The 25,626-nt window shown below is 50.7% G+C and overlaps 1 protein-coding gene across 5 annotated transcripts in view; it reads left to right on the top strand.

Annotated features, from left to right (window-relative positions):
• The window catches only part of LOC116984601 (F-actin-monooxygenase MICAL2-like), a 172,120-nt gene that overhangs the window by 52,738 nt on the left and 93,756 nt on the right, over positions 1-25,626 (top strand). For all 5 annotated transcript variants that reach the window (XM_033038833.1, XM_033038834.1, XM_033038835.1 and 2 more), the window contains exons 3-9: positions 8,933-9,140; positions 11,053-11,169; positions 14,554-14,655; positions 15,619-15,774; positions 16,949-17,049; positions 18,855-19,112; positions 19,828-19,943. In XM_033038833.1, coding sequence (XP_032894724.1) covers positions 8,933-9,140; positions 11,053-11,169; positions 14,554-14,655; positions 15,619-15,774; positions 16,949-17,049; positions 18,855-19,112; positions 19,828-19,943 — 1,058 coding nt within the window. The remainder of the gene's footprint in view (positions 1-8,932; positions 9,141-11,052; positions 11,170-14,553; positions 14,656-15,618; positions 15,775-16,948; positions 17,050-18,854; positions 19,113-19,827; positions 19,944-25,626) is intronic.

Genomic DNA, 25,626 nt, shown 5'->3' with positions numbered 1-25,626 from the left:
GGGTCTGAGCGAGGTTCACTGGAGATGAGCCCTGACCTGATTCCACCTTAAAAACCCTCCACCCGGCACCCTGCAAGTGTACCATAGAACAGTGCAGCACAAGAACAGGCCCTTCGGCCCACAATGTCCATCCGAGCCTGATACCAAGACCAACTCTTATCTGCCTGTACGTAATCCATATCCCACCGTTTCCTGCGTGTCCACGTGCCTATCATAAATGACACTGTTGCGTCTGCCTCCACCACCATCCCCGGAAGCGGGATCCAGGCACTCACCACCTTCTGTGTAAAAAAAAAAAAACTTGCCCCGCACGTCTTCTTTAAAAGTTGTCCTCTCACCCTATACGTGAGATTCTTCATTATAATGGATGTCAAGGGTTATGGGGAGAAGGCAGGAGAATGGGATTAGGAGGCAGAGATCAGCCATGGTTGAATGGCAGAGTGGACTCGATGGGCCGAATGGCCTAATTCTACTCCTATAACGTGAACTTGTAACCCTCTAGTATTTTATATTTCCACATTGGGGAAAAGTTCTGACTGTCTACCCTATCTATGCCTCTCATAACTTTATATACTTTCCACTTATTTCATCAAACCTTAAGCCGATGGCCACTGGCTTTAGAGTCCTCTACCCTGGGAAAAAGACTGCACACATTGACTTTATCCATGCCCCTTGTGATCTTGTACACCTCAATATAGTCACCGCTCAGCCTCCTATGTCCTACCCTATCCAACCTCTCCCTGTACCTCAAGCATGTTTCCAGGTAATATCCTGGTGAATCTCTTCAGCTCCCTTGCTAACTTAAAGGCATCTTTCTTGCAAATGGATGACAAGAACTGCACATAGTATTGCAAGTGCCGTCTCGCCAACGATCTGTGCAGCTGTATCATGATGTCCCATCTTTGGCACTCTCGCTCTATCGCAACGTTTGAGAAACATTTAGACAGGTACATGGATAGGACGGGTTTAGAGAGATATGGGCCAAACGCAGGCAGGTGGGACTACTGTAGAGGAGACATGTTGGTCGGTGTGGGTCAAAGGGTCTGTTTCCACGCCGTATGATTGAGTGTGTGGATGAGTACACTCCATCCTCCTGCACACTTGCATCGGAACAGATGAAGCAGGAAAAGGCCACCCTGCCCTTCAAACCTGCTTCCCCATTCAGTAAGATCATGACTAATCCAGTCTCAGCATTCCTGACATGCCTGCTCCTTCCCTTTTCCAGATTCACCTCATGGTGCCCGGAGTTTTAGTTAAGAGGAGAGAATGGATAGGCTGGGCTTGTTTTCAGGCAGTCTGAAGAAGGATCCTGATCCAAAATGTTGTTAATTTCTCCCTCCGAAGATAAAACTTTGAGTATGTCAAACAGCTCAGAAACCGGCCCTTCGGCCCATCTCGCCCATGCTGACCAAGATGCCCTATCTTTGCTTACTTCCTCCTTACATTTGCCTGGCTTTGCCCTACCCCACCTTTCTTTTCCAGCTTTCTTCCCCAGACTCAAAAGGTGTCCTGACCCAAAACTTTGTCAGTTTATTTCCCCCACAGATGCTGGTTTGACCCCCACCCCGAGTTCCTCCAGCACTTTGTGTTTCTTCTCAGGATTGCAACATCTGCAGTTCCTTGCGTCTCCTGAGTTCTATTGGGGGCTGAGCTACTCTGGTATAACAGTGGTGTCTGCAAAGGGTTGACTGGGAGGCAAGGCGGTGCAGTGGCAGAGTTGCGACCTTATAGGGACAGAGTCCCAAGTTCGATCCTGACTATGGGTGCTGTCTGTACGGAGTATGCGTGTTCACTCCATGACCGCGTGGGTTTTCTCCCGGTGCTCTGGTTTCCTCCCACAATCCAAAGACACACAGGTTTGTAGGTTACCTGTTATCAGGCAACTGAAACATCATTCTGCAACCAGAGAGCCAGTCCTGAACTATTATCTACCTCTTGGGTGACTCTCGGACTATCCTTGATCGGACTTGCACTAAACGTTATTCCGTTATCATGTATCTATACAAAGTAATTGGGTTGATTGTAATCATGTATTATCTTTTTGCTAACTGGTTAGCACGCAATAAAAGCTTTTCATCGCACCTCGGTACACGTGAAAATTAACTAAACTGTTCTCAATTGGCTTCAGTTAAAATTGTAAATTGTCCCTAGCGTATACGATGGTGCCAGCGCACGGGAATCGCTGGTGGGCGCGGACACGTTGGGCCAAAGGGCCTGCTTCTGCACAGTATCTCTAAAGACTCCTTGGCACGAGGGGAAGGTTTGGCTGGGCTGAGTGTGAACATAACTCTCTCCAGCCAAGAATCCTGTTACAAAACAAGTGGAAACTATTTGGTGAGGCACCAAGAAATCACCGCGGCTCGCCAGTAATTGCAACGTTTGCAAAAGATTGCAGCTCCTCGAACCTGTGATGTTGCAGTGTTTTGATGCACGTCCTAGTCCAGCCCCTGAATCCAAGGAGTCATCTCCTAAAATGTACATTCCTTCACAACACTTCTCCAGGCACGCTGCCTGACCCGCTGAGTTATTCCAGCACTTTGTGTTCTTTTACATTCTTTCAAACTTTGGAAATAGAGCAGCTAAATCGGGATAAACTGGGGCCGGCACTGGTCAGGGATATCAGCCACGCATTCTCAAGACTGTCCGTCCTTTCATTCCTGTAACATAACTGTAAAGAATGGATCGACTGGTCTTACATTCACTGGAATTTAGAAGGATGAGAAGGGATCTTATAGAAACATATAAAATTCTTAAGGGATTGGACAGGCTAGATGCAGTAAAAATGTTCCCGATGTTTGGGGCAGTCCAGAACCAGGGGTCACAGTTTAAGAATAAGGTTGTTGGCCATTTAGGACTGAGATGAAGAAAAACTTTTTCACCCAGAGAGTTGTGAATCTGTGAAATTCTCTGCCACAGAAGGCAGCGGAGGCCAATTCACTTGATGTATTCAAGAGAGAGTTAGATATTGCTCTTGGGGATAACGGAATCAAGGGATATGGTGAGAAAGCAGGAACGGGGTACTGATTTTGGATGATCATATTGATTGGCGGTGCTGTCTGGAAGTGCCGATTGGCCTACTCCTGCACCTATTTTCTATGTTTCTCTGACACATCTCTCTGAGCTTTGATGATCTGAGCCCATCACTTAAGTGAACACTTTGAACCAATGCTTTGTGTTTGCATCGAGCATACAATAGCATAGGAACATGCCCTTCAGCCCATAACATCCACACCGAATATGATGCCAATTTAAACTGATCTCCTCTGCCTGCACATGATCCACATCCATCCATTCTTTCAATGTTCACGTGTCTATCTAAAATGCACCACCACCCCTGGCAGCACATTCCAGGTACCCACCACTCTCTGTGTGGAAACAACAATCTTATCTCGCACATATTTAAACTTTGTCCCTCTCACATTAAAGCTGTGCCCATCTATTCGTTAACATTTCCGCCCTGGGGGTAGAGATTGTGACTGTCCACCCTATCCATGGCTCTCTTACTTTTATATCTTTCTGCCGGGTCTCCCGACAGTCTTCGACGCTCAAGAGAAAACAATCCAAGTTTGTCCAACCTGACGCCCTCTGATCCAGGCAACTTTCTGCCCCCCCCCACCCCTCTAATGCTTCCGCACCAGGACTGCAGTGGGTCAGACGCGGGGAGCTGTGCTCTGAAACACCAGCGTGTGCTCCTCTGCATTGTCCCGGGTGAGGAGATGTGTTCTTGGCTTCCCGGCTCAGTGTTGTGAGGTATTTACCCAACCTTGGAGTCGGACTCCGTTAGACCATGGAGGCTGCTCCTCGTGGTTGAAGGGGCAGATTCATCGAGTCACAGAGCACGGAAACAGGCCCTTCGGCCCATCTAGTCTATCCTGACCAAGATGCCCCATCTAAGCTAGTCCCATTTACCCACATTTGGCCTTTATCCCTCTAAACCTTTCCTTTTAGTTTAGAGACACAGCACGTAAACTGGCCCTTTGGCCCACCGAGCCCATGCCGATCATCTCTTTCACACTTGGTCTATATTATCCTAGTTTCACATCCTACACACTAGGGGTAATGTACAGAAGCCAATTAACCTACAAACCCGCACGTCTTTGGAATGTGGGAGGAAACCAGAGCACCAGAAGAAAACCCAGGGAGAACGTACAAACCCCATACAGACAGCACCCATAGTCAGGATCGAACCCAGGTCTGTGGCACTGTAAGGCAGCAACTCTACCGCTGCGCCACTGTGCCCCCCTTCCCTATCCAGTGAAAGTACTAGCGGTAGACGTTGCCCATTTTGGATGAAGTTAAGGTTTCTTCTCATGGTTGGGATTTAGGAGGATTCAGTGTGGGAACGTGGGCTACCAGCAAGACAGCAGGGTAAATGGGCCGATTGGCCTTCCCCTCTGGACGTGTGTGCTTCACACACCAGTGAAGAGGAAACCAGCTCAGTGGATGGAAAAATGATCGTTAGAAACGAGGACAAGGTTTTGCACGAAGGCTGATTCACAGATTGAGGAAGGAGCTTCCTCTGGGACCTCTCGTCCTCCCAAATGGAAAGGCAGAGGAATAATAATTTTCTTCAGTGCAAAATATTTCCGCCCAGTGTGAGCATTGTTGATTAATTTTCCTGGTGCCTGGAACTGGGAAGTAGAGGTGAGCTGAGGCCAACAGGACGACAATGTCACAGGGAAGGTAACCAGAGTCCGGGTGCGGGGGCACGAGGTTTAAAACGTGCTTCAAGCCCTGGCAGCAGCCACGCAACAGAAAGGCACGACAACAGCAGTTTCCACAGACACTCCTTGTGAGCAGTTCTGGGCTCTCAATTAGTTTAGTTTAGAGATACAGCACGGAAACAGGCCCTTCGGCCCACCGAGTCCGCACCGACCAGCAATTCCCGCACACGAACACTATCCTACACCCACTAGGGACAATTGACATTTATACATAGCCAATTAACTTACAAACCTGTATGTCTTTGGGGTGTGGGAGGAAACCGAAGATCTCGGAGAAAACCCACGCAGGTGACGGGGGGAGTGTACAATGATTCCGGGGATGACTGGGTTAACGTATGATGAACATTTGACGGCACTGGGCCTGTACTCGCTGGAGTTGAAGGATGAGGGGTAACCTCAATGAAACGTACCGAATGGTGAAAGGCTTGGTTAGAGTGAACGCAGAGACGATGTTTCCATTAGTGGGAGAGTCTAGGACCAGAGGACATAGTCTCGGAATGAAAGGACGTATCTTTGGAAAGGAGATTAGTCAGATGGAGGTGAATCTGTGGAATTCATTGCTACAGAAGGCTGTGGAGGCTAACTGGCCTGGCCCACTTGGGCATCATTTGTACAACATCATTTACGCGTCACGATGCACGACGCCCGCATGGTGCGTGGTGACGTAGGCAGTGACGGGCAGTCGCCCCAGGATTTTGAGATTCACAAAATCTTCCGCGCGCCACCTGCGTGATGCGCAAATGACGCCCGAGTGGGACAGGCCCCTTAAGTCAATGGATATTTTTAAGGTGGAAATTGATAGATTCTTGATTAGTGCGGGTGTCGGGGGTTATGGGGAGAAGGCAGGAGAAAGGGGTTGAGCGGGAAAGGATTGAATGGTGGAGTAAACTTGAAGGGCCGAATGTCCTAATTCTGTTCCTATAACCTGTGGACTCTCTGAAGTACAATCGCAGTATTAAAGTGGGAAACGGCAGAGATTTGTGCACGGCAAGATCACAGGAGCTGTGCAGTGGTGAGCAGATAAAATGTAAAGTGAGAAACTGGAGAGCGAACTGAACACTGGGGAGAGTGTCAGAGGTACAGAGCATAGTTGATGGGACGGGTCGTTTCTCTCGCAATGTGGCTCTCCCTCAGAGTGTGTATGAGTGTGTCTCTGTGTGTGTGTATGCGTGTCTGTGTCGGGGTCTGTCTGATGTGGTGTGCGGAGTGCTGCCGATAAACATGAGCTGTTTTTATGATGTGACTGGAATCCTGGTTGGTTATGTCATTTTCTGCAAGATTCAATAAACCACTATATAAGGCAGATGCCACCCCCCCCCCCCCCCCACTCCCCCCTCCCTCCCCGAGCTTGGATCCGAGCGGATCTGATGAATCAACGCCACTGGAATTCCACAAGAGGTTCCACAGCACCAGGTCACTGAGCAAGCACGTGGAACTGGCAAAGCCGTCTCCCCTCCTCAAACCATCATCACTCTGAATGCTGGAAAATCGAAGGTACACAAAAAAGCTGGAGAAACTCAGCAGGTGCAGCAGTATCTATGGAGCGAAGGAAATAGGCAACGTTTCGTCCCGAAACGTTGCCTATTTCCTTCGCTCCATAGATGCTGCTGCACCCGCTGAGTTTCTCCAGCTTTTTTGTGTACCATCACTCTGAATGTGAGGCGGTCCCTCAGTACTGCCCCTCCCACAGTGCGGTGCTCCTGTGGGATTTCTGGGGCCGCTGGGAATCGCGGGGGGTGGAATGTATTCTTAATAAGGATGGTGAAATGGTTGTTTAATGTTCAGTATTAAGTATATTTGTTTTGCGGTGGTGGGTTTGTTTGTATTTTGTATTGCACATATTACTGTAAATAATTGATTTTTGGTTAAAAAAAAAACAAAAAATAACTGTGGTGTTCTCCCTCTCCTGCCCCTCCCACAGTATTTCCTTTTGGTCGTGAGAGGGCCCCCAAGCAGGGGGGGGGGGGTCCCTCTATGCAGGGATTCTCCCCCTCTACATTGTGGACCTGAGGTGGAGGGTACTGTACTGGGGAGTCCCTTGTGACCTGTTTCTCTCGCGGTTCACAGACCCACCAGCCGCATGCCACTCTTACGGGCTGGAAGAGTGTGTTCCACGTGTATAGGGAGTGCGTGAGGTTGTAGCCCCTGTTCCAATACCTAAAGGGGCAGCTCCTTGCCTTCCGGCTGCGCTTCACACCCACCATCCTCATCTTTGGACACCCTGTGCGTAGGGGAGAGGGTAATAATAATGGATGGGATTTATATAGTTCCTTTCTAATACTCAAGGCGCTTTACATCGCATTATTCATTCACTCCTCAGTCACACTCGGTGGTGGTAAGCTACTTCTGTAGCCACAGCTGCCCTGGGGCAGACTGACAGAAGTGTGGCTGCCAATCTGCGCCTACGGCCCCTCCGACTACCACCAATCACTCACATTCACACACAGGCAAAGGTGGGTGAAGTGTCTTGCCCAAGGACACAACGACAGTATGCACTCCAAGCGGGATTCAAACCGGCTACCTTCTGGTTGCCAGCCGAACACTTAGCCCATTGTGCCATCTGTCGTAGGGGTGAAGATGTCCTGGTTGGGTTGATGCAAGGCCTGGCCAAGCTGGCCATCCGCGAGTCACGGCACCAGGCGGAAGAGGGCTCTGCCAGAGCAGTCTGCCTGCCCCTTTTCCGGGGTTACGTCCGTGCCCGGGTGATATTATTGATGGACTACGAGTTGTCCACGGGTGCCCTGGGGAAGTTCCGGGACCACTGGGCAGAGGGGGGGTGGAGGGGGTGGAATGTATCCGTGACAAGGATTGTGACATTGTTGTTTAATGTTCAGTATATTTGATAATTAAGAATATTTTTTGATTTGTACTATGCTGGTGGATTTGTTGGCATTGTTTTTGTATTGTACATATTATTCTTGTAAATAATTGATTACAATTATTTTGGTTAAATTAAAAAAAACAGTCCCTCACCGGCCCTCCCCCACCGCCCCTCCCCCAGTGCAGCACACCCTCACCGCCCCTCCCCCACCGCCCCTCCCCCAGTGCAGCACACCCTCACCGCCCCTCCCCCACCGCCCCTCCCACAGTGCAGCACTCCCACACCGCCCCTCCCACAGTGCAGCACTCCCACACCGCCCCTCCCCCACCGCCCCTCCCTCACCGCCCCTCCCACAGTGCAGCACTCCCACACCGCCCCACCGCCCCTCCCCCACCGCCCCTCCCCCACCGCCCCTCCCCCCCCACAGTGCAGCACTCCCACACCGCCCCACCGCCCCTCCCTCAGTACCAAGTGCATGTCGCATTGTATAAAAGGGTCGTGTAAACGATCCCATGGCACTTTATAATGACCTTTGTGTAGTGGGTCAAAGGTTGTCCCGTAGTCAATGTCCTTGTACAGAATGTGGGTATTCACCGCGTGCTGCACACACATTGCCTGACCTGTTTCCCTCTACAACAGTAATTGTGTTCACTGTGTTAGTCATGGCAGTGGCAGTCATGCCCTGTGTAAAGCTTTCTGTATCTGTGCATCCACGCATTACTGTGTTGCAACCCTGTCCCTCCCACCTCACTGCTCCTTGGTGCCACCTCCCTCTCAGTCTTCCTGTCTCTCACCCTGGTCTCCTCTCTTCCAGCTGCCCTCTCGATTTCATTACTCCCTCCACTCTCTCTTCCTCTCTTTCCCCATCCAACTGCTCTCCCGCCTCCATCCCCTTCCTCCTTCCCCCCTTCCCTCTTCCTCTCCCTTGCTCCTCCCCATCTCTCTCCCTCCTTTTTCCAGCCCCCCCCTCCCACACTGACACAGACCTCCCCCCCCCCAAACATTTTCCTATCCGTCTCCCATTCCCCCTACCTCTCTCCCCTGCTTCTCCCTCTTCCACAGCTATACTGGCTGATGCATCCCCCTTTGTGCAATTTCTTCCTCTCACCCTCTACCCCTGTCCCCCTCCCCCCTCCCCGTGCCCTCTTTCTGATGGCTACCTGTGCTCCCCCCCTTCACTATCTCCCCCATCCCTCTCCCACAGCCCTCTCTACCCTCTGTCCACCTGCCCCCTCACTCTCTCGCCCTGTCCCTAACCCACTATCTCCCACCCCCCCACGCCTCCCTCCCCACTCTGTGCTGCCTGTACTCTCCCCCTCACTCTGTCCCCTTGTCCCCCCCCCGTGCCCCTGCTCTGACGGCTGCTGCCTGTGCTCTCCCCCCCCAGTGCCTGATAATCGGCGCGGGCCCGTGTGGGTTACGCACAGCCATTGAGCTGGCGTTGCTGGGCTGTAAGGTGGTGGTGCTGGAGAAGAGGGAGACCTTCGCCAGGAACAACGTGCTACACCTCTGGCCGTCTACCATCCACGACCTCCGCGCCCTGGGCGCCAAGAAATTCCATGGCAAGTTCTGTGCCGGGGCCATCGATCACATCAGTAAGTTCATACGTTCATCGAGGAGCTGAATTAGGCCGTTCGGCCCATCCAGTCTACGCCATTCAATCATGGCTGATCTATCTTTCCCTGTCTTAACCCCCTTCTCCCCAAAACCCTTGACCCATACTAATCAAGAATCTATCAACCTGCCCCTTAAAAATATCCATTGACAGCCTCCACAGCCACTTGTGGCAATGAATTCCACAGATTCACCACTCTCTGACTGACTAAATTCCTCCTCATCTCCTTTCTTAAGATACATCCTTTTATTCTGAGGCTATGGCCTCTGGCCCTAGACTCTCCCACGAATGGAAGCATTCCCTCCACATCCACTCTATCCAGGCCTTTCACTATTCAGTCGGATTCAATGAGATACCCCCTCATCCTTCTAAACTCCAGCAAGTACAGGCCCAGAGCCGTCAAATGCTCATCATATGTTAGTGTTCTATAACCCTCACCATTAACGAGCCTTTGGCGATCTGATACAGAATAGGCCATTGGGCCCATCAATCCTGTGTCGCCATGGAATACTACCATAGCTGATTTAACGGTAACCTCAACTCCTGATGACCACAGTCACATTTACCCCTCGCCTATCGCAATCCATCTACCAGTTATTATTGTATATATACCAATACAATCTCACCCACCTTAGTCGCCGTGTTAGTTTCACTGTCGTCCTGCTGCGTTTCACTGTTCGTATCACTCACTATCATCTTCCCCACAGCCAACAATGGACCATTGTGGGCTCCATCTTTCCTTGATCATCTTTGTTGGCTTTGATTTGTCCGTTTGCATACCTTTCATTCTTACGTTCTATGTACCTTTTCATATCTCTCGATTCCCTCTCCCCTGACACTCAGTCTGAAGAAGGGTCTCGACCCGAAACGTCACCCATTCCTTCTCTCCAGAGATGCCGCCTCACCCGCTGAGCTACTCCAGCATTTTGTGTCTATCTTCAATACAATCTGCTTGGTATTAGTTTATTATTGTCACGCGAACTAAGACATAGTAAATAATCTCTGTGCTAACCAGTCGAATCATCCTAATCAAATCGTACACAAGTACAACCGATTGTGCATAAAGAGAAAATACCAGAACACAGAATATAGTGTTACAGCGTTATAGTGTTACAGAGAAAGTACAGATTTTTTATTTAAAGTGCAGTGCCTACCATGTGGTAGGTTGGAAGATTGGGACTACACCTGAATTTATGGGAGGACTGAAGATAGACACAAAAAGCTGGAGTAACGCAGCGGGTCAGGTAGCATCTCTGGAGAAAAGGAATAGGTGACGTTTTGAGTCAAGACACTTCTTCAGACTGAGAGTCAGGGGAAAGGGAAATGAGACATATTGGCGGTGATGTGGAGAGATATTGAAGAAATTAATGAAAGATATGCATAAAGTAACAAAGATCAAGGAAAGGTGGAGCCCACAATGGTCCATTGTTGGCTGTGGGCTAGGTGATAATGAGTTATACAGACAGTGAAACTCAACAGGACGACAGAGAAACTAGTACGATGACTAGCGTGGGGCAGGGATGGTAGGGTAGAGGGGAAACAAGGGTTATTTGAAGTTAGGGAAATCAATATTCATACCGCTGGGACCCTTCAGTAGTCTGATAACAGCAGGGAAGAAGTTGTTCGTGCTTTCAAGCTTTTCTACCTTCTGCCCGAGACCCTTCTGCCCACAACTCTCTGCAATTTCTTCTGGCCGTGGGCAGAGCTGTTGCAAAACCAAGTTGTGATCTTTCCTGATCGGATGCTTGGGTGCATCTGTAGAAGGTAAGAGTGGTTGGGGGAAGGGGCAAGGGGAGGCTGGTTTGTGCGATGGACTGGGCTGCGTCCACCACTCTGGGGTGTGAGCGACCGGCGCCCACTTGCTAACGGCCGTGCTCTTCCTCCACGGACAGGTATTCGGCAGCTGCAGCTGATCCTGGTCAAGGTGGCCCTTCTACTGGGGGTGGAGGTCCATGCCAACCTGGGCTTCGTGCAGTTACTGGAGCCTCCCGAAGACCAGGAGACGCAAGGTCAGTCGGCTGCTTCTCTCCCTGCCCCTACTCCCCATGGCCCCTTCACCGGGCACCCCCTCACCCACACCCGTGTACAGGCCACGGAACCAGTGCCTCCTTCCTGCCTGTGTACGAAGAAACTGCAGATGCTGGTTTACACTGAAGGTGTAGATATGAAATGCTGGAGCATCTCAGCAGAACAGGCAACATCTCTGTGGAAAGGGAATAGGTGACATTTCGTGTCAAGAGCCTAATTTGGACCCGAAACGCCGCCTATTCCTTTTCTCCAGAGATGTTGCCTGACCCGCTGAAATACTTCAGCTGTTTGTGTCCATTCTCCTTCCTCCAAATTGACTGCAGCATCTGACCCCTCATGTTAGGCCAGCGACCACCCCTGCTCTAACACTATCCTACACACAAATGTCAATTTACAATTTGATTGATGCCATTATTGGCTTCTCCAGAGATGGAACCTACGTCCAAGATGGAGCCTCTGGCTTCTAGTGTCTCCCCTTGCCCCCCTCCCCCCAGGCTTCTCCCCTCGCCTCCCCTGGTGACTCCCCTCGTCCTCGACCCCCCCACCCACTGGCCTCTGCCCCCTCTGAGCTTCTGCACTTGACCCTTTCTTTTCCCGACCCCCCGTCCTCTCTCTGCCCCGTTGATTCCATTGCTTTAGCCACCAGATTCCCCCCTGTGGGGTGGGATGGGACAGTTGCCGCGGGAAGCCAGCCGGCCGTCTGTAGCAGCTGGGAGTGATGGCAGCCGCTGTCTCCCTGTGCTGTGGAACCTCTGACGCAGGGCCCGGTATCCCTTACACCTTCTGTGCTCCCTGAGACATCTGAAACCCTCCATTTGTTCGTCTGGATCACCACATCAAGATGTACAAATGATAAAGTGCAAATTAACCTAAGCCCACACATCAACTGTGCTCATAAACCCAGCTACTCTAGATATCTAGATCAGTCCACTGAGGTTTCTACACAAACACTTGTGCTGTTTATCCATCATGAACGTCCCCTGTCGTCCTGCACTCACCCCACTGACAAAGCCTGTCGGAAGGAACTGCAGATGCTGCTTTACACCGAAGATGGACACAAAATGCTGGAGTAACTCAGCGGGTCAGGCAGGTCTAAGGAAGGGTCTCGACCAGAAACCAGAGATGCTGCCTAACTGGCTCGAGTTACTCCAAGTTTTTGTGACTATCCCCCCTGACAAAGAACTGTACAGCACAGGAACAGGCCCTTCGGCCCAACTCATCCATGCTGGCCGCCTCTCATTTGTCTGTATTGGATCCATTCCTAAACCTTTCCTATCCATGCACCTGTCCAAATATTATTGTACTGGTCGAAAGAGTGCTGTCCAATGACAAGTGCATGCAGTAGGGAGTGCGTGCAGAGAGTAAGTGCACAGTGGCGCAGCTGGTAAAGCTGCTGCCTCACAGCGCCAGTGACCCCGAGTTCGATACTGACCTCGGGTACTGCACATTCTCACTGTGACCACGTGGGTTTTCTCCTGATGCTCCGGTTTCTTCCCACATCCATGAAACGTGCGGTTAATTGGTCTCCGTAACTTTCCCCTAATGTGTAGGGAAAGTGGGACAACAAGTGTGATCAATGGTAGCATGGTTTCCATGCTGTGTCTCTAAACTCTATATTAAACTCCTTCCTCTGGCAGCTCATCCCTTATACCCGGCATCTGCTGTGAGGAAAAGTTGCTCCTCAAGTTCCTATTAAATCTATGATTGCGGGTCAGTGTGGACTAGGTGGGCTGAATGGCCTCTTTTCATGCTGTCGCTAAATTAAACTAAACTAAGCTGCCAGCTGGTCTTTCATTGACTATTTTAGGCTGAAGGATTGTTTTGATGTGAAGGGAATTGTGTGGGCGTGGAGTCCCGGGGTGGAGGTTCGGTCCCTCTCACGGGTCACTGGCGGTCTGGATTATAAACCTCTCCGAAGGTAATAATAGAACCTCCGCTTGGAAAATATTTCTGGAATTCCTGGAATGCAGGACGCAGCCTGTCCCAACGTTCCGACAGAGAGGATGGCTGCTTCAAGTTCGTGCATGGCTCCCTCCAAACATACTGTGTGTGTCTGTGTCTGTGTCTGCATGTCTGTGTGTGTCTGCATGTCTGTGTGTGTCTGCAGGTCTGTGCGTGTCTGCAGGTCTGTGCGTGTCTGCACGTGTCTGCGTGTGTGTGCGGTGTCTGCGTGTGTCTGCATGTCTGTGTGTGTCCGTGTCTGTGTGTGTCCGTGTCTGTGTGTGCATGTCTGTATGTGCGCTGTCTGCATGAGTGCGGTATCTCCCTGTCTGTGAGTGCCTGCGTGTACGCGGTGTCTGCGTATGTGCGCGTGTGTCCGTGTGTGCATGTCTGCGCGCGTGCACGCGTGAGTGTGCGCGTGTGCCCATATGTGCGCCTGTGTGTGTGCGCGTGCGTGTGTGTGCGTGCAGAGAGTAATTTGAGCATTAACAGGGAACAGGTATGTTTTCCGAAAATGATTGTGGGAGCACGCATGTTGGTGTTGTGCAGAGTGAGTGTGAGGGAGCGGGGGGCGTGTGCAGCAGACGCGTGTAGAGGGAGAGTGTGGTTGTGAGGGGGTGGTGTGTAGTGTGTGGGTGGGTAGTCAGTGTGTTGGAGGGTGTAGGAATCGTGTGTGTCTGTAGCTTAGAGATACAGCGTGGAAAATCCCGCAGTCCACGCTGACCATCGATCACCTATACACTAATTCTATGTCCTACACTGTAGGGGCAATTAACAGAAGCCAATTAACCTACAAACCTACACATCTTTGGAGTGTGGGATGAAACCAGAGCACCCAGAGAATACCTACACAGTCACAGGGAGAACTTACATACTCCGTACAGATGGCACCCGTGGTCAGGTTCGAACCCGGGTCTCTGGCCCTCTGAGACTGCAGCTCTACCGCTGCGCCATCGTACCGCCCTTGAGTTGTACGACTCCACAGAAGGTTCACTGGCCACAAATATTATTCCAGTCTGAAGAAGGGTCCCTACCCAAAATGTGTAGGACGGAGCTGCAGATACTGGCAGCGGGTCAGGCAGCAACTCTGGAGAAAAGAAAGGAATAGGTGACGTTTTGGGTCGAGACCCTTCTTCAGACCCATTCGTGTTCCTATCCATGTTCTCCAGAGGCACTGCCTGACCCACTGAGTTACTCCAGCACTTTGCGCCTTTATCTTTTGAAACCTTCTCTCCCCTCAGACACTGCCTGACCTGCTGAGTGTTGCAAGCAGTGTTTGTTTTATTCCAGAGAACTTCACCCTTGTTTGTGGGACGGTGGGGATGTGGGGTCTATGTTACGATGTTGACGGGATGGCGAGGTGTTTGTGAAGTTAATGTGTGATCTTGGTGATGTATCTACCCCCCCCCCCCCCCCGTGTCTAGGCATTGGCTGGAGAGCTGAGCTTCACCCCAAAGATCACCCCATCTCCCAGTTTACCTTCGACATCATTATCGGGGCTGATGGGCGTAAGAAGAGTTTGCAAGGTGAGAAGTGCCCTTCACCGCTCCCCTTACCCCTCCCCTCTGCCCCACTACTCTCCCCTGTCTCCCCCCCCCCCCCCACCCCCCCCCCCCCCCACCTCTCCCTCCCCTTCTGCTTCCTCCTTCATCCCTCCCGCCTGCTCCCTTGGACTTCCCCCAGCCTTGCCTCTCCCTCCCCCTCCATTCCTCCCGCCTGCCCCGTTCCTCATCCCCCCCAACCTCTATTCAACTCCCCGTGCCTCTCCCGAGCCTCCTCCTGCCTCAGTCCTCCTCCCCACCCTCCCGCCCCCGCCTTGCCCCTCCACATCCCTCTCCCCCTCCACTCTCCAACCCTCCCACCTGCCCCCATCCCTACCCCAACCTCTGTCCAACTCCTACTGCCCCTCCCCCTCATGGGATCTGTACAGCACGGAAACAGGCCCTTCGGCCCACCTTATCCATGCCTACCAAGTTGGCATACTTGGCTGGTCGCACTTGCCTGCATTTGGCCCATATCCCTCTAAACCCTTCCTATCCATATATCTTGCATTTGAACAGTTTTGCAATTGTATCCATTGCTACTGCAACAGACTACGCCCTGGGTGTAAAAGTTTCGAATCTCTCCCGCCCGTCTCACCTTCAGCCTATACCCTCTAGTTTTAGAATCCTCTACCTTGGGAAAATGACTGTGAGCGTTCACTCTATCCACTCTCCTCGTGATCTTGCACACCTCAATAAGGTCACCCCTCAGCCACGTCCCCTCCAAAGAAAGAAGCCCCAGCCTATCCAACCTGTAACTCAAGCCCAGGTAACATCTTAGGTGAATCTCTTCGGCACCCTTTCCAACTTGATGAAATCCTTCCTTTATCTGGGCGACCAGACCTGCCCGCGGTACTCAGCGTGTGGGTCTCTCGGCGAGACGGTGGGCGGCAAGGCGGAGTTCGGCGGTGACTCCACGGGGACTAACGGGGAACGTTCCTGCTTCAGGGTTCAGGAGGAAAGAGTTCCGAGGCAAGTTGGCCATCGCCATCACGGCCAACTTCATCAACCGCAACACCACGGCGGAGGCCAAGGTGGAGGAGATCAGCGGGGTTGCCTTCATCTTCAACCAGAAGTTCTTCCAGGACCTCAAGGAGGACACAGGTGGGCCAGAGGCACGAGAGGTTGGATAGAACCATGAGGATAAACCAAACCGCTGGAAGGACTCTGTGCGTCAGGCAGCATCCATGGAGGGACATGGTCATAGAATGTAGATCAGTACAGCACAGGAACAGGCCCACAATGTCCACACCCAACACGTTGGCTTGTTTGGTTAGTCCAATTTGCCTGCATTTGTCCATAGACCTCTAAACCCTTCTGATCCATCTGTCCAATTGCCTTTTAAAATTGGGAATTTCTATTCTGTAGCTTTCTTTGGCAGCTTACTCCACATACCGAATACCCTCTGAGTGAAAATGTTTTCCCTGCGTCCCCTCTCAAATATCTCCTGTCTCACTTTAAGTCTCTGGGTCAGTGCCGAACATCAGGCAAGTTCACCTAATCTCCTGTGCCTGCACGTGATTTATATCCTTCTTCCCCAAGGTAGGAAAGAGGTGAGAGTGTGGTCACGGTGGCGGTGTGGGTCTTTGAAGGTATTTGCTGTCTTTTTGAGGTAGCCCTCTTCGATGATGGGGAGGTCAGTACCTGTGATGGATCAGGCAGTGTCTACTACTTTCTGCAGGAGTAACTCAGCAGGTCAGGCAGCATCTCTGGAGAACATGGAGAGTTGATGTTACGTGTCGGGACTCTTCTTCAGAAGGTTCCTGGGAATCCAGTTACTGAGTCCATGGAATATTCTTGTACTGTTTAGCTTAATTTAGTTTAGTTTAGTTTAGTTTAAAGATATAGCGTGGAAACAGGCCCTTCAGCCCACCGAGACCGTGCCGACCAGCGATCCCCATACACTAGCATTATCCTACACACTAGGGACAATTTACAATCTTTACCAAAGCCAATTAACCTTCTAACCTGTATGTGTTTAGCGTGTGGGAGGAAACCGGAGCGCCCGGAGAAAACCCGAAGGAGAACGTGCAAACTCCGAATGGTCTCTAAGATCTGATGGGTGCTGTCCACCAGGGGCAGCGCTGCGGGCCGATGGGAAAACTGGGGGTGATGGGCCATTGTGAGGGGGAGGGATGAAGGGAGTGAGGGTTGGAAGATGCACACAGGCCACACTGGGGGTGGAGGATGGGGGGGAAGAGGCCCAGCGAGAAGAGTTCCCGTGTCCGTGCGAGCGTTCCATGCGCCCGCAATGTTGGATTGTGTGCTGCTGTTTCAGGGATCGATCTGGAGAACATCGTTTATTACAAAGACAACACCCATTACTTTGTGATGACTGCGAAGAAGCAGAGCCTCCTGGACAAAGGGGTGATTGTCAATGTGAGTCCACATCTCCCAGGGTGGGCGGGTGGCGCGGGTGGTGGGGCAGGCCAGTGACGGGGGGGGGGGGGGGCGGAGGGGCATCTTTCTGGTCTTTCAGGGTGGATGGGGTGGTGGAGCAGGAAGCATGAGGTGAGGCAGGGTGAGGGCATCGGCACCTCTTTCTGGTCAGTGGAGGTCAAGGCCCAGCAAGATCCGAGGTCCCCAAATTCAAGATTCAAGAGAATTTATTGTCATGTGTCCCTGATAGGACAATGAGATTCTTGCTTTGCTTCAGCACAGCAGAACATAGTAAGCATGACTACAGAACAGATCAGTGTGTCCATATACCATTATATAAATATATACACACATGATTAAATAAACTGATAAAGTGCAAATAAACAGATAATGGGCTATTAATGTTCAGAGTTTTGTCCGAGTCAAGTTTAATAGCCTGATGGCTATTGGGGAAGTAGCTATTCCTGAACCTGGTTGTTGCAGTCTTCAGGCTCCTGGACCTTCTACCTGAAGGTAGCGGGGAGATGAGTGTGTGGCCAGGATGGTGTGGGTCCTTGATGATGCTGTGTCATCGCAGGATCTTGCCCTGCAGTTGTACAAGACAGTTGTACAATGAGGCCGCACTTTGGTCACCCTGTCAATTGCAGAGATGATTTACAAGGATGCTTCCCGGACGGACTTGAGGGCTAGAGAAAACAGCCTTTTCAGCCCAATTTGCCCATGCCAACCAAGATACCCTGAGCCATTCCCATTGGCCTACGTTTGACCCTTGTCCCTCTAAACCTTTCCTATACATGTCCTTGTCCAAATGTATTTTGAAGTGTTGTTGTTGTACTTGCCTCACCAACTACTTCTGACGGCTCATTCCATGTCTCCACCACCATCCTCTGTGTGGAAAAGTTGTCCCTCAAGTTCCCATTAAATCTTTCCCCTCTCGTCTAAAATCTATGCCTTCTAGATCTTGATTTTCCAACCCTGGGAAAAAGACTGCATTCACTCTATTCCTGTCATAATTTTAAACACATCTATAACGTCTCCCTTCAGCCTCCTACATTCCAAGGAATAGTTCCAGCCTGCCCAACCGCTCCCGATACCTCCGGCCATCAGGTCCTGGTAACATCCTTGTAAATCTTCTCTGCACCCTTTCCAGCTTCCAGCTGAATGGCATTTTACCTATAGCAGGGCAACCAAAACTGTACTGAGCAGTTTAATTGGATTAGTTTAGTTTAGAGATACAGCGTGGAGACAGGCCTTTCAGCCCATCTAATCCGCGCCAACCAATGATCACGGGTAACCTATCGTACACACTAGGGGCAATTTACAGAGGCCAATTAACCTGTACATCTTTGGAGTGGGGGAGGAAACTGAGGCACCTGGAGAAAACCCACGCAGTCATGGGGAGTACGTCCAAACTCCGTACAGACAGCACCCGTAGTCAGGATTGAACCTGGGTCTCTGGTGCTGTAAGGCAGCAACTCTACTGCTGCACCACCGTGCTGCCCCTCTTTAAAAAAAACTCTACATCATGGGGTCTTCCTGTGTGTGAGTTCATAAGTTCTTGTTCTAGGAGCAGATCTAGGCCATTCGTGCCATCTAGTCAACTCCGCCATTCGATCATAGCCGATCTATCTTTCCCTGTCAACTCCCACTCTCCTGCCTCTGCACCAGAATTGGCAGCTGGTTACTGCCCCACTGACAACCCGGAGCCGCCCCTGGGTGTCCGGACTGTGGCCAGAGGGGGGGGGGGGGGGGGGACGACACCCTCCTCTGGGTGACTGACCCCTGTGCTCCTCCTGTCCCCGCAGGACTACGTGGACACGGAGATGCTCCTGTGCGGTGAGAACGTGAACCAGGAGGCCCTGCTGTCCTACGCCCGCGAGGCGGCCGACTTTGCCACCAACTACCAGCTGCCGGCGCTGGACTTTGCGGTGAACCACATCGACCAGCCGGACGTGGCCATGTTCGACTTCACCTGCATGTACGCCTCGGAGAATGCCTCGCTGGTGCGGGAACGCTGGGGGCACCGGCTGCTGGTGGCTCTCGTCGGCGACAGTCTGTTGGAGGCAAGTCTTAGTTTATTGTCACGTGTACCGAGCTATCGTCACATGGGCATAAGGAATAGGAGTAGATTTAGGTCATTTGGTCCATCAAGTCTACTCCACCATTCAATCATAGCTAATCTATCTCTCCCTCCTTCTCCCATCACCTCTGATACCCATACTAATCAAGAATCTATCTATCTCTACCTTAAAAATATCCATTGACGGCCTCCACAGCCTTCTGACGGAAGCAATTTCTCCTCATCTCCTTCCAAAAAGAACGCCCTTTAATTCGGAGGCTATGACCTCTAGTCCTAGACTCTCCCACTAGTGAAAAGCTTATTTGTTGCGTGCTATCTAGTCAGGGAAAGACTATACATGATTACAATCAAACCGCTCATGGTGTATGTGTCTTTCATTTATTTGTTCTATATCTCTCTCTATTGCTGTCTATATCTCTCCTTTCCCTTTCCCCGGACTCTCAGTGTGAAGAAGGGTCTCGACCCAAAATGTCACCTATTTCTTTTCTCTCGGAGATGCTGCCCGACTCACTGGGTTACTCCAGCATTTTGTGTCTATCTTTGTTGTAAACTCCTACAACTTTGGTGTAGCTCCTTCCTACCTATCTAGAGCAGGATGGGTGCTCTGCACATGCCCAGCCTGTGTTGGCGATCGTGGTTGCTCCCTGCGGGTGCCAATGTATCTCTGAATCATCTCCTCTTCTCTGAACCAACTGCAGCCCTTTTGGCCGATGGGGACTGGGTGTGCCCGAGGGTTCCTGGCTGCCATGGACACGGCCTGGATGGTCAAGAAGTGGGCGGAGAAGGTCTCGACGCTGGAGATTTTGGCCGAGAGGTGAGTGGAGGAGCCGTTGCGTTATCCTTTAGACTTTAGAGATGCAACGTGGAAACAGGCCCTTCGGCCCACCGAGTCCGCGCCGTCAGTAGGTCAGTTGAAGCTCCGCTGTGTGTGACAGGTCAAAGTGCCTTCTGAAACCATCAAAAAACAACACACAGACTAACACCCACCCGCACTTGGTGAGGTTTAAAGGGAAGCGGGACGTGGAGAGGGCTAGTAGCTGGTATGGAGCAGGGGGGGGCCGAATGGCCGCAGTAAAATTCCACGTGGCCCGTTGCTGATCCTCTTGAGCTCCGTCAGGGAGTAAGTGGTGTCTAGGTGGCAACCGAATGTTTGGAACAACAAGCTGTGTGAAGGACTTGTCTGTCTGTTCAAAACCAACCCAGGGAGAAATAGTCCAGACTCTCACCAAACATAGATTAGAAGTTCTCTTGTTATCCTGTGTTGTCACGGTGACGGAGCCAAAGCAAGTCTTGATGCCCGGGCTCAGGATTGGAATGATTCCTGGGATCGCCAGCCGCGGCTGGCTCCTGCTGACAGAGGGAGTTGCTTCGATCGGTGGGAGAATGTCGGAACAGAGACACATACACGTCTTACCGAAAACATCACAACTCCTACGCCTCCATTCCTTAGCTCCCATGGACATTCAATTTACTTCAGTTTAGAGATGCAGCGTGGAAACAGGTCCTTAGGCCCACCGCGCCCGCGCCGGCCAGCGATCACCCGTACACTAGTTCTGTCCGACACACTGAGGACAATTTACTGAACCCAATAATAAACCTATAAACCCACATGTCACGCGGGTCACAGGGAGAACGAACAAACTCCGTACAGACAGCACCCATAGTCAGGATCGAACCCGGGTCTCTGGCGCTGTGCCCGCGCCATGGTGCCGCCCCGAACATCGTCGTAAAAAAAAAGCCATGCTGATCTGTAAAGCAACCATTTATTTCCCAAGCCACCCTTTAACTCTTAATATACTTTATTTATTTATATATCCAATATTTTATGATTTATTTTTTAAATATTATTTTTTAAATATTTTTTTTAACTCTTAATATATGTGTAGAACACCATAGGACTACTTTGCCAGCCATTTCTATTTCATGTCGTCTTTTGCCATCCTGATTGCTTTCAACTCTTCTGTCACCCGTGGAGAGATTTGCTGGATACCCGACCTTTTACCTCAGCCCCACTTAAACCCAAATCCCTAGATGATCTTAACACCCAAAAAGACTACTGCTCTCTGACTCGAGGGAGGCTCAGTAACTTTTCTTTATTTAAAAAAACAACCCGCTGAAGGAACTCAGCGGGTGAGCCTTGGAGTTCCTCCAGCGATTTGTTTTTTGCTCATGGTTCCAGTACCTGCCAACCCTTGCGTCCACAGCTTTCTTTATCAGTTTGGTTCTCCTGACGGGGAGCTGGGACGAGAGGTCACAAACCATGATGTCTGAGGCACTGGCACAGCAGCAATGTTGTGAAGTGTGACCCAGCGTGTCATTTTAATTGTCACACGTACTGGCCACGGAACATTGACGGCTTCTTACTTGCTGCGGCTAAACACCGGCCCGTAAACACAAGAGGGCACAGATAAATATAATGATTAATGATGCAGTAAATTAATAACCATAATACTGAGCAACCAAAAAATAGTGCAACACCGCAGTCGGTAGTGCAATTAAAGACACAGTCCGCAGAAGATCATAGTTGCTGAAGTTAGTGTTGTGCAGTGGTCAAGAGCCTGATGGTTGCTAAGCAGAGGTTGCTCTTGTTCCTAAACCCACCTTGTTTCTGTTCCTGCTCTGTTTGGATTGTGTGGTTGCATGCTAAATGAAATTCCACTGTACCTTAATTGGTGCATGCGGCAATAAATGTGAACTTGGACTTAGAAACATAGAAAATAGGTGCAGGAGGAGGCCATTCGGCCCTTCATTGTGATCATGGCTGATCGTTCAACTTGAACTTAATAATAATAATAATAATATAATAATATATCTTTTATTGTCATTGCACGTCAGTGCAACGAGATTTAGTGTGCAGCTCCACTGATGTCCAGGAAAGGTAAATAAATACAATACATAAATAAACAAGCTGAATTGATTGACGTGACCATCTGAGGGAGACTGTCCAAAGGGGGTGGGTGGGGGGGCACTCATTAGGGCCGGTTCAGAGCCGCTATAGCTCTTGGGATGAAACTGTTCCTGAGTCTGGAGGTTCGGGCGTAGAAGGCCTTGTAACGTCTGCCGGAGGGAAGTAGTTGAAACAGACCGTGGCAGGGGTGTGATGAGTCCTTATGGATGCTGAGGGCCTTCCTGAGGCACCGCGTGTGGTAGATGCCCTCCAAGGCTGGTAGCTCTGTCCCGATGATCCTCTGCGCTCTGTTGACGACGCGCTGAAGAGCTCTCCTCTCCGCCTCCGTGCAGCTGAGATACCACACAGAGATGCCATACGTTAGTATGCTCTCTGTGGTGCAGCGGTAGAACGTTGTCAGCAGCTGTTGGGGCAGACCAGTCTTTTTTAATGTCCTCAGGAAGAACAGTCGTTGCTGTGCCTTCTTGACCAGCGCGGCGGTGTTTGTGGACCATGTGAGGTCTTCTGAGGTCTTCTTGAACCTGGTGGTCATCATGGTCTCTGTACCTTCTTCCTGATGGTGATAACGAGATTCCTCCTGATGGTGATGATGAGCTTCTTCCCGATGGTAGCGTTGAGATGAGAGCGTGGCCAGGGTGGTGTCGGGCTTTGATCATATTGTCTGCCTTTTTGAGGCAGCGCCGCCTATAGATCCCTCCGATGGTGGGGAGGTCAGTACCTGTGACGGAGCCGACACTGTCTTCCACTGTGATCTCCTTTGTTCCTGGGCATTCGAGTCAATCTGTGAAAATTTGGAGTGCTCTACCTTGGGGGGGGGGGGGGTGTTGTGGAGAGTGGGGTTACTGAAGCAGCTGGAGCTGCCGTGTAGGTCCCTCCTAATCTCACGGAAGGGCAGGAGCTGAAAGATCTCTTTGTGACCCAGTGAATGTGATCACATTTAATCCCAGGCTGGCCACTGATTCCAATGCACATCGATGACCTGAGGGGTGATGTCTGACCTTAGGACTGCTGCGGTGGCCAAGGTCATTGTGAGCGTAGAGATTCAGAGAGAGAGAGCGTGAGGTCAGTGAGAAGTGTGAAGAAGGGTCCCGACCAGAAGCGTCACCCATCCTTTTTCTCCACAGATGCTGCCTGACTCGCTGAGTTACTCCAGCACTTTGTATCTATGCCTGATCTGAGAATGGGTTTATGAATCATCGAGTCACACAGCGAGGATACAGGCTAAAGATGGACACAACTCAGCGGGTCAGACAACATCTCTGGAGAAAAGGAATAGGTGACGTTTCGTGTTGAGATCCTTCTTCAGAAATGAAACAGACCCTTCAGCCCACCTTGTCCGTACTGACCAAGGTGCTGTGCAGGGGGGCCCTGGTGAGACCACACCTGGAGTATTGAGTGTAGTTTTGGTCTCCTAATTTGAGGAAGGACATTCTTGCTATTGAGGGAGTGCAGCGTAGGTTCACCAGGTTAGTTCCCGGGATGGAGGGACTGACACATGATGAAAGAATTGGTTGACTGGGCTTGTATTCACTGCAATTTAGAAGGATGAGAGGGCGTCTTATAGAAACATGTAAAATTCTTAAGGGATTGGACAGGCTAGATGTAGGAAAAATGTTCCCGATGTTGAGGGATTCCAGAACCAGGGATCACGGTTTAAGAAAAAAAGGTAGGCCAATTAGGACTGAGATGAGGAAAAACCTTTTCATCCAGAGAGTTGTGAATCTGTGGAATTCTCTGCCACAGAAGGAAATGGAGGCCAATTCACTGGGTGTTTTCAAAAGAGAGTTAGATTTAGCTCTTGGGGTTAAAGGAATCAGGGGATATGAGGAAAAAGCAGGAACAGGGTACTGATTTCGGATGATCAGCCATGATCATATTGAATGGCGATGCTGGTTCGAAGGGCCGAATGGCCTACTCCTGCATCTATTTTCTATGTTTCTATGTCTATGTTTATCTACATCGAGATGGTGGTTCCTGCATGTGTGACTAGGAGGCAGCAGGCGGCTAAACCCACCTTGTTTGTGTTCCTGCACAGACAGGCAGCACTGTAATCCGCATGGCTCGGGGGGGAGTGAGCTGTGTATTTTGGGTGATATCCAGCCAACGAGTTTGTAATCCGCTGAGTGTAATGTTTGTACATGGTCTGTCTGATGCGGCGATAACACAAGAATGTGTTTTTGGCGCAGGTTCTTGCAGCAAGATTCCCACATCTTCCGTTGGATTCGTTCCCAATAACACGGGAAGATTTATCAAGTGACGCTCAGGCACTTGAAGCAGCAGCTTTGGTCGTGGCAATCTGTGCATTATATGGTGCACGGTCGTGTTCTGACACGCTGTTGCGTTGTACAGGGCAGAGGCTCACTGGGGGAGAACGAGGAGACAGGAACACTCGCTGCCTCTCCTGATCTCTCCTGATCCCGGGATGGCCGGAAGCGTCGGGCAGCTGGAGAAGTGATAAACAAAGAAGTGCAATCTGGTAGCTGAATTTAGAAATACAGCGCGGCAACGAGCCCTTCGGCCCTCTAAATCCGCGCCGACCAGCGATCCTAGCTCTATCCTCCACACTAGGGATGATTTATGATTTTTAGCCTACAAACCCGTAGGTCTTTGGAGCGTGGAATGAAACTGGCGCACCCGGAGAAAATGACGGGGAGAACGTACAAACTCCGCACAGACAGCACCTGTAGTCAGGATTGATCCGGGTCGCTGGCGCTGTAAAAGGCAGCAACTCTACCGCTGCGCCACCGTGCCGCTGTCATTAGAACATCGCACTAATGTCTGTGCCGAACATGATGCCAAGATAAAGCAATCTTCTCATCAACCTGCTTGAGATCCATATCGCTCCATTACCTGCACATCCAGATGCCTATCTGAAAGACTATCAAATGCCATTGTGTATATTGGCATTAGTTCAGAATCCATGCAGCACAGTTTTAATTTTGTTTTCAGTTTTAGTTTTAGAGATACGTACAGCACAGAAACAGGCCCCTCCGACTAGCGATCCCCACACATTAACACCATCCTATACACACAAGGGACAATTTACACTTATACCAAGCCAATTTACCTACATACCTGTACGACTTTGGAGCGTGGGCTCCAAAGATCTCGACGAAAAGCCACACAGGTCACTGGGAGAACGTACAAATTCCGTACAGACAGCACCAGGATTGGGGATTGAACCCGGGTCTCCTGTGCACCAAGCACTGTATGGCAGCAACTACCACTGCGGCACCATGCCCCCCACAGGAAGAGACTATTTGGTCCTTAAGTCTCTGCTGGCATTCCAACGTTTCCCACTTCTCCGCTCTTTGTTCATTGTCCTGTTTCTTACTTTCCCTCAAGTGTCGATCCGATTTCCTAATGATTTCCCTGATTTACTCTTCTTCAGTTCATAATTTCCTACGTCACTGGAGCGGAATGAGGCCATTCGGCTCATCGAGGCGACTTGGCCATTCAATCGTGGCTCATGTAATTTCCCGTCACAGCCACTTTTTCCTGCCTTCTCCCCACAACCCCTGGCAATGAGGAACCTGTCAATCTCAGCCCTAAAGATGGCGAAAGACTTGGCCTCCACAGCCGTGTGTGT

This window comes from Amblyraja radiata, chromosome 20, assembly GCF_010909765.2.
Source record: "Amblyraja radiata isolate CabotCenter1 chromosome 20, sAmbRad1.1.pri, whole genome shotgun sequence".
NCBI classification, from domain to species: domain Eukaryota; kingdom Metazoa; phylum Chordata; class Chondrichthyes; order Rajiformes; family Rajidae; genus Amblyraja; species Amblyraja radiata.
The sequence above is the reverse complement of the archived record's forward strand: the minus strand, read 5'-3'. Positions and strand labels throughout refer to the sequence as shown.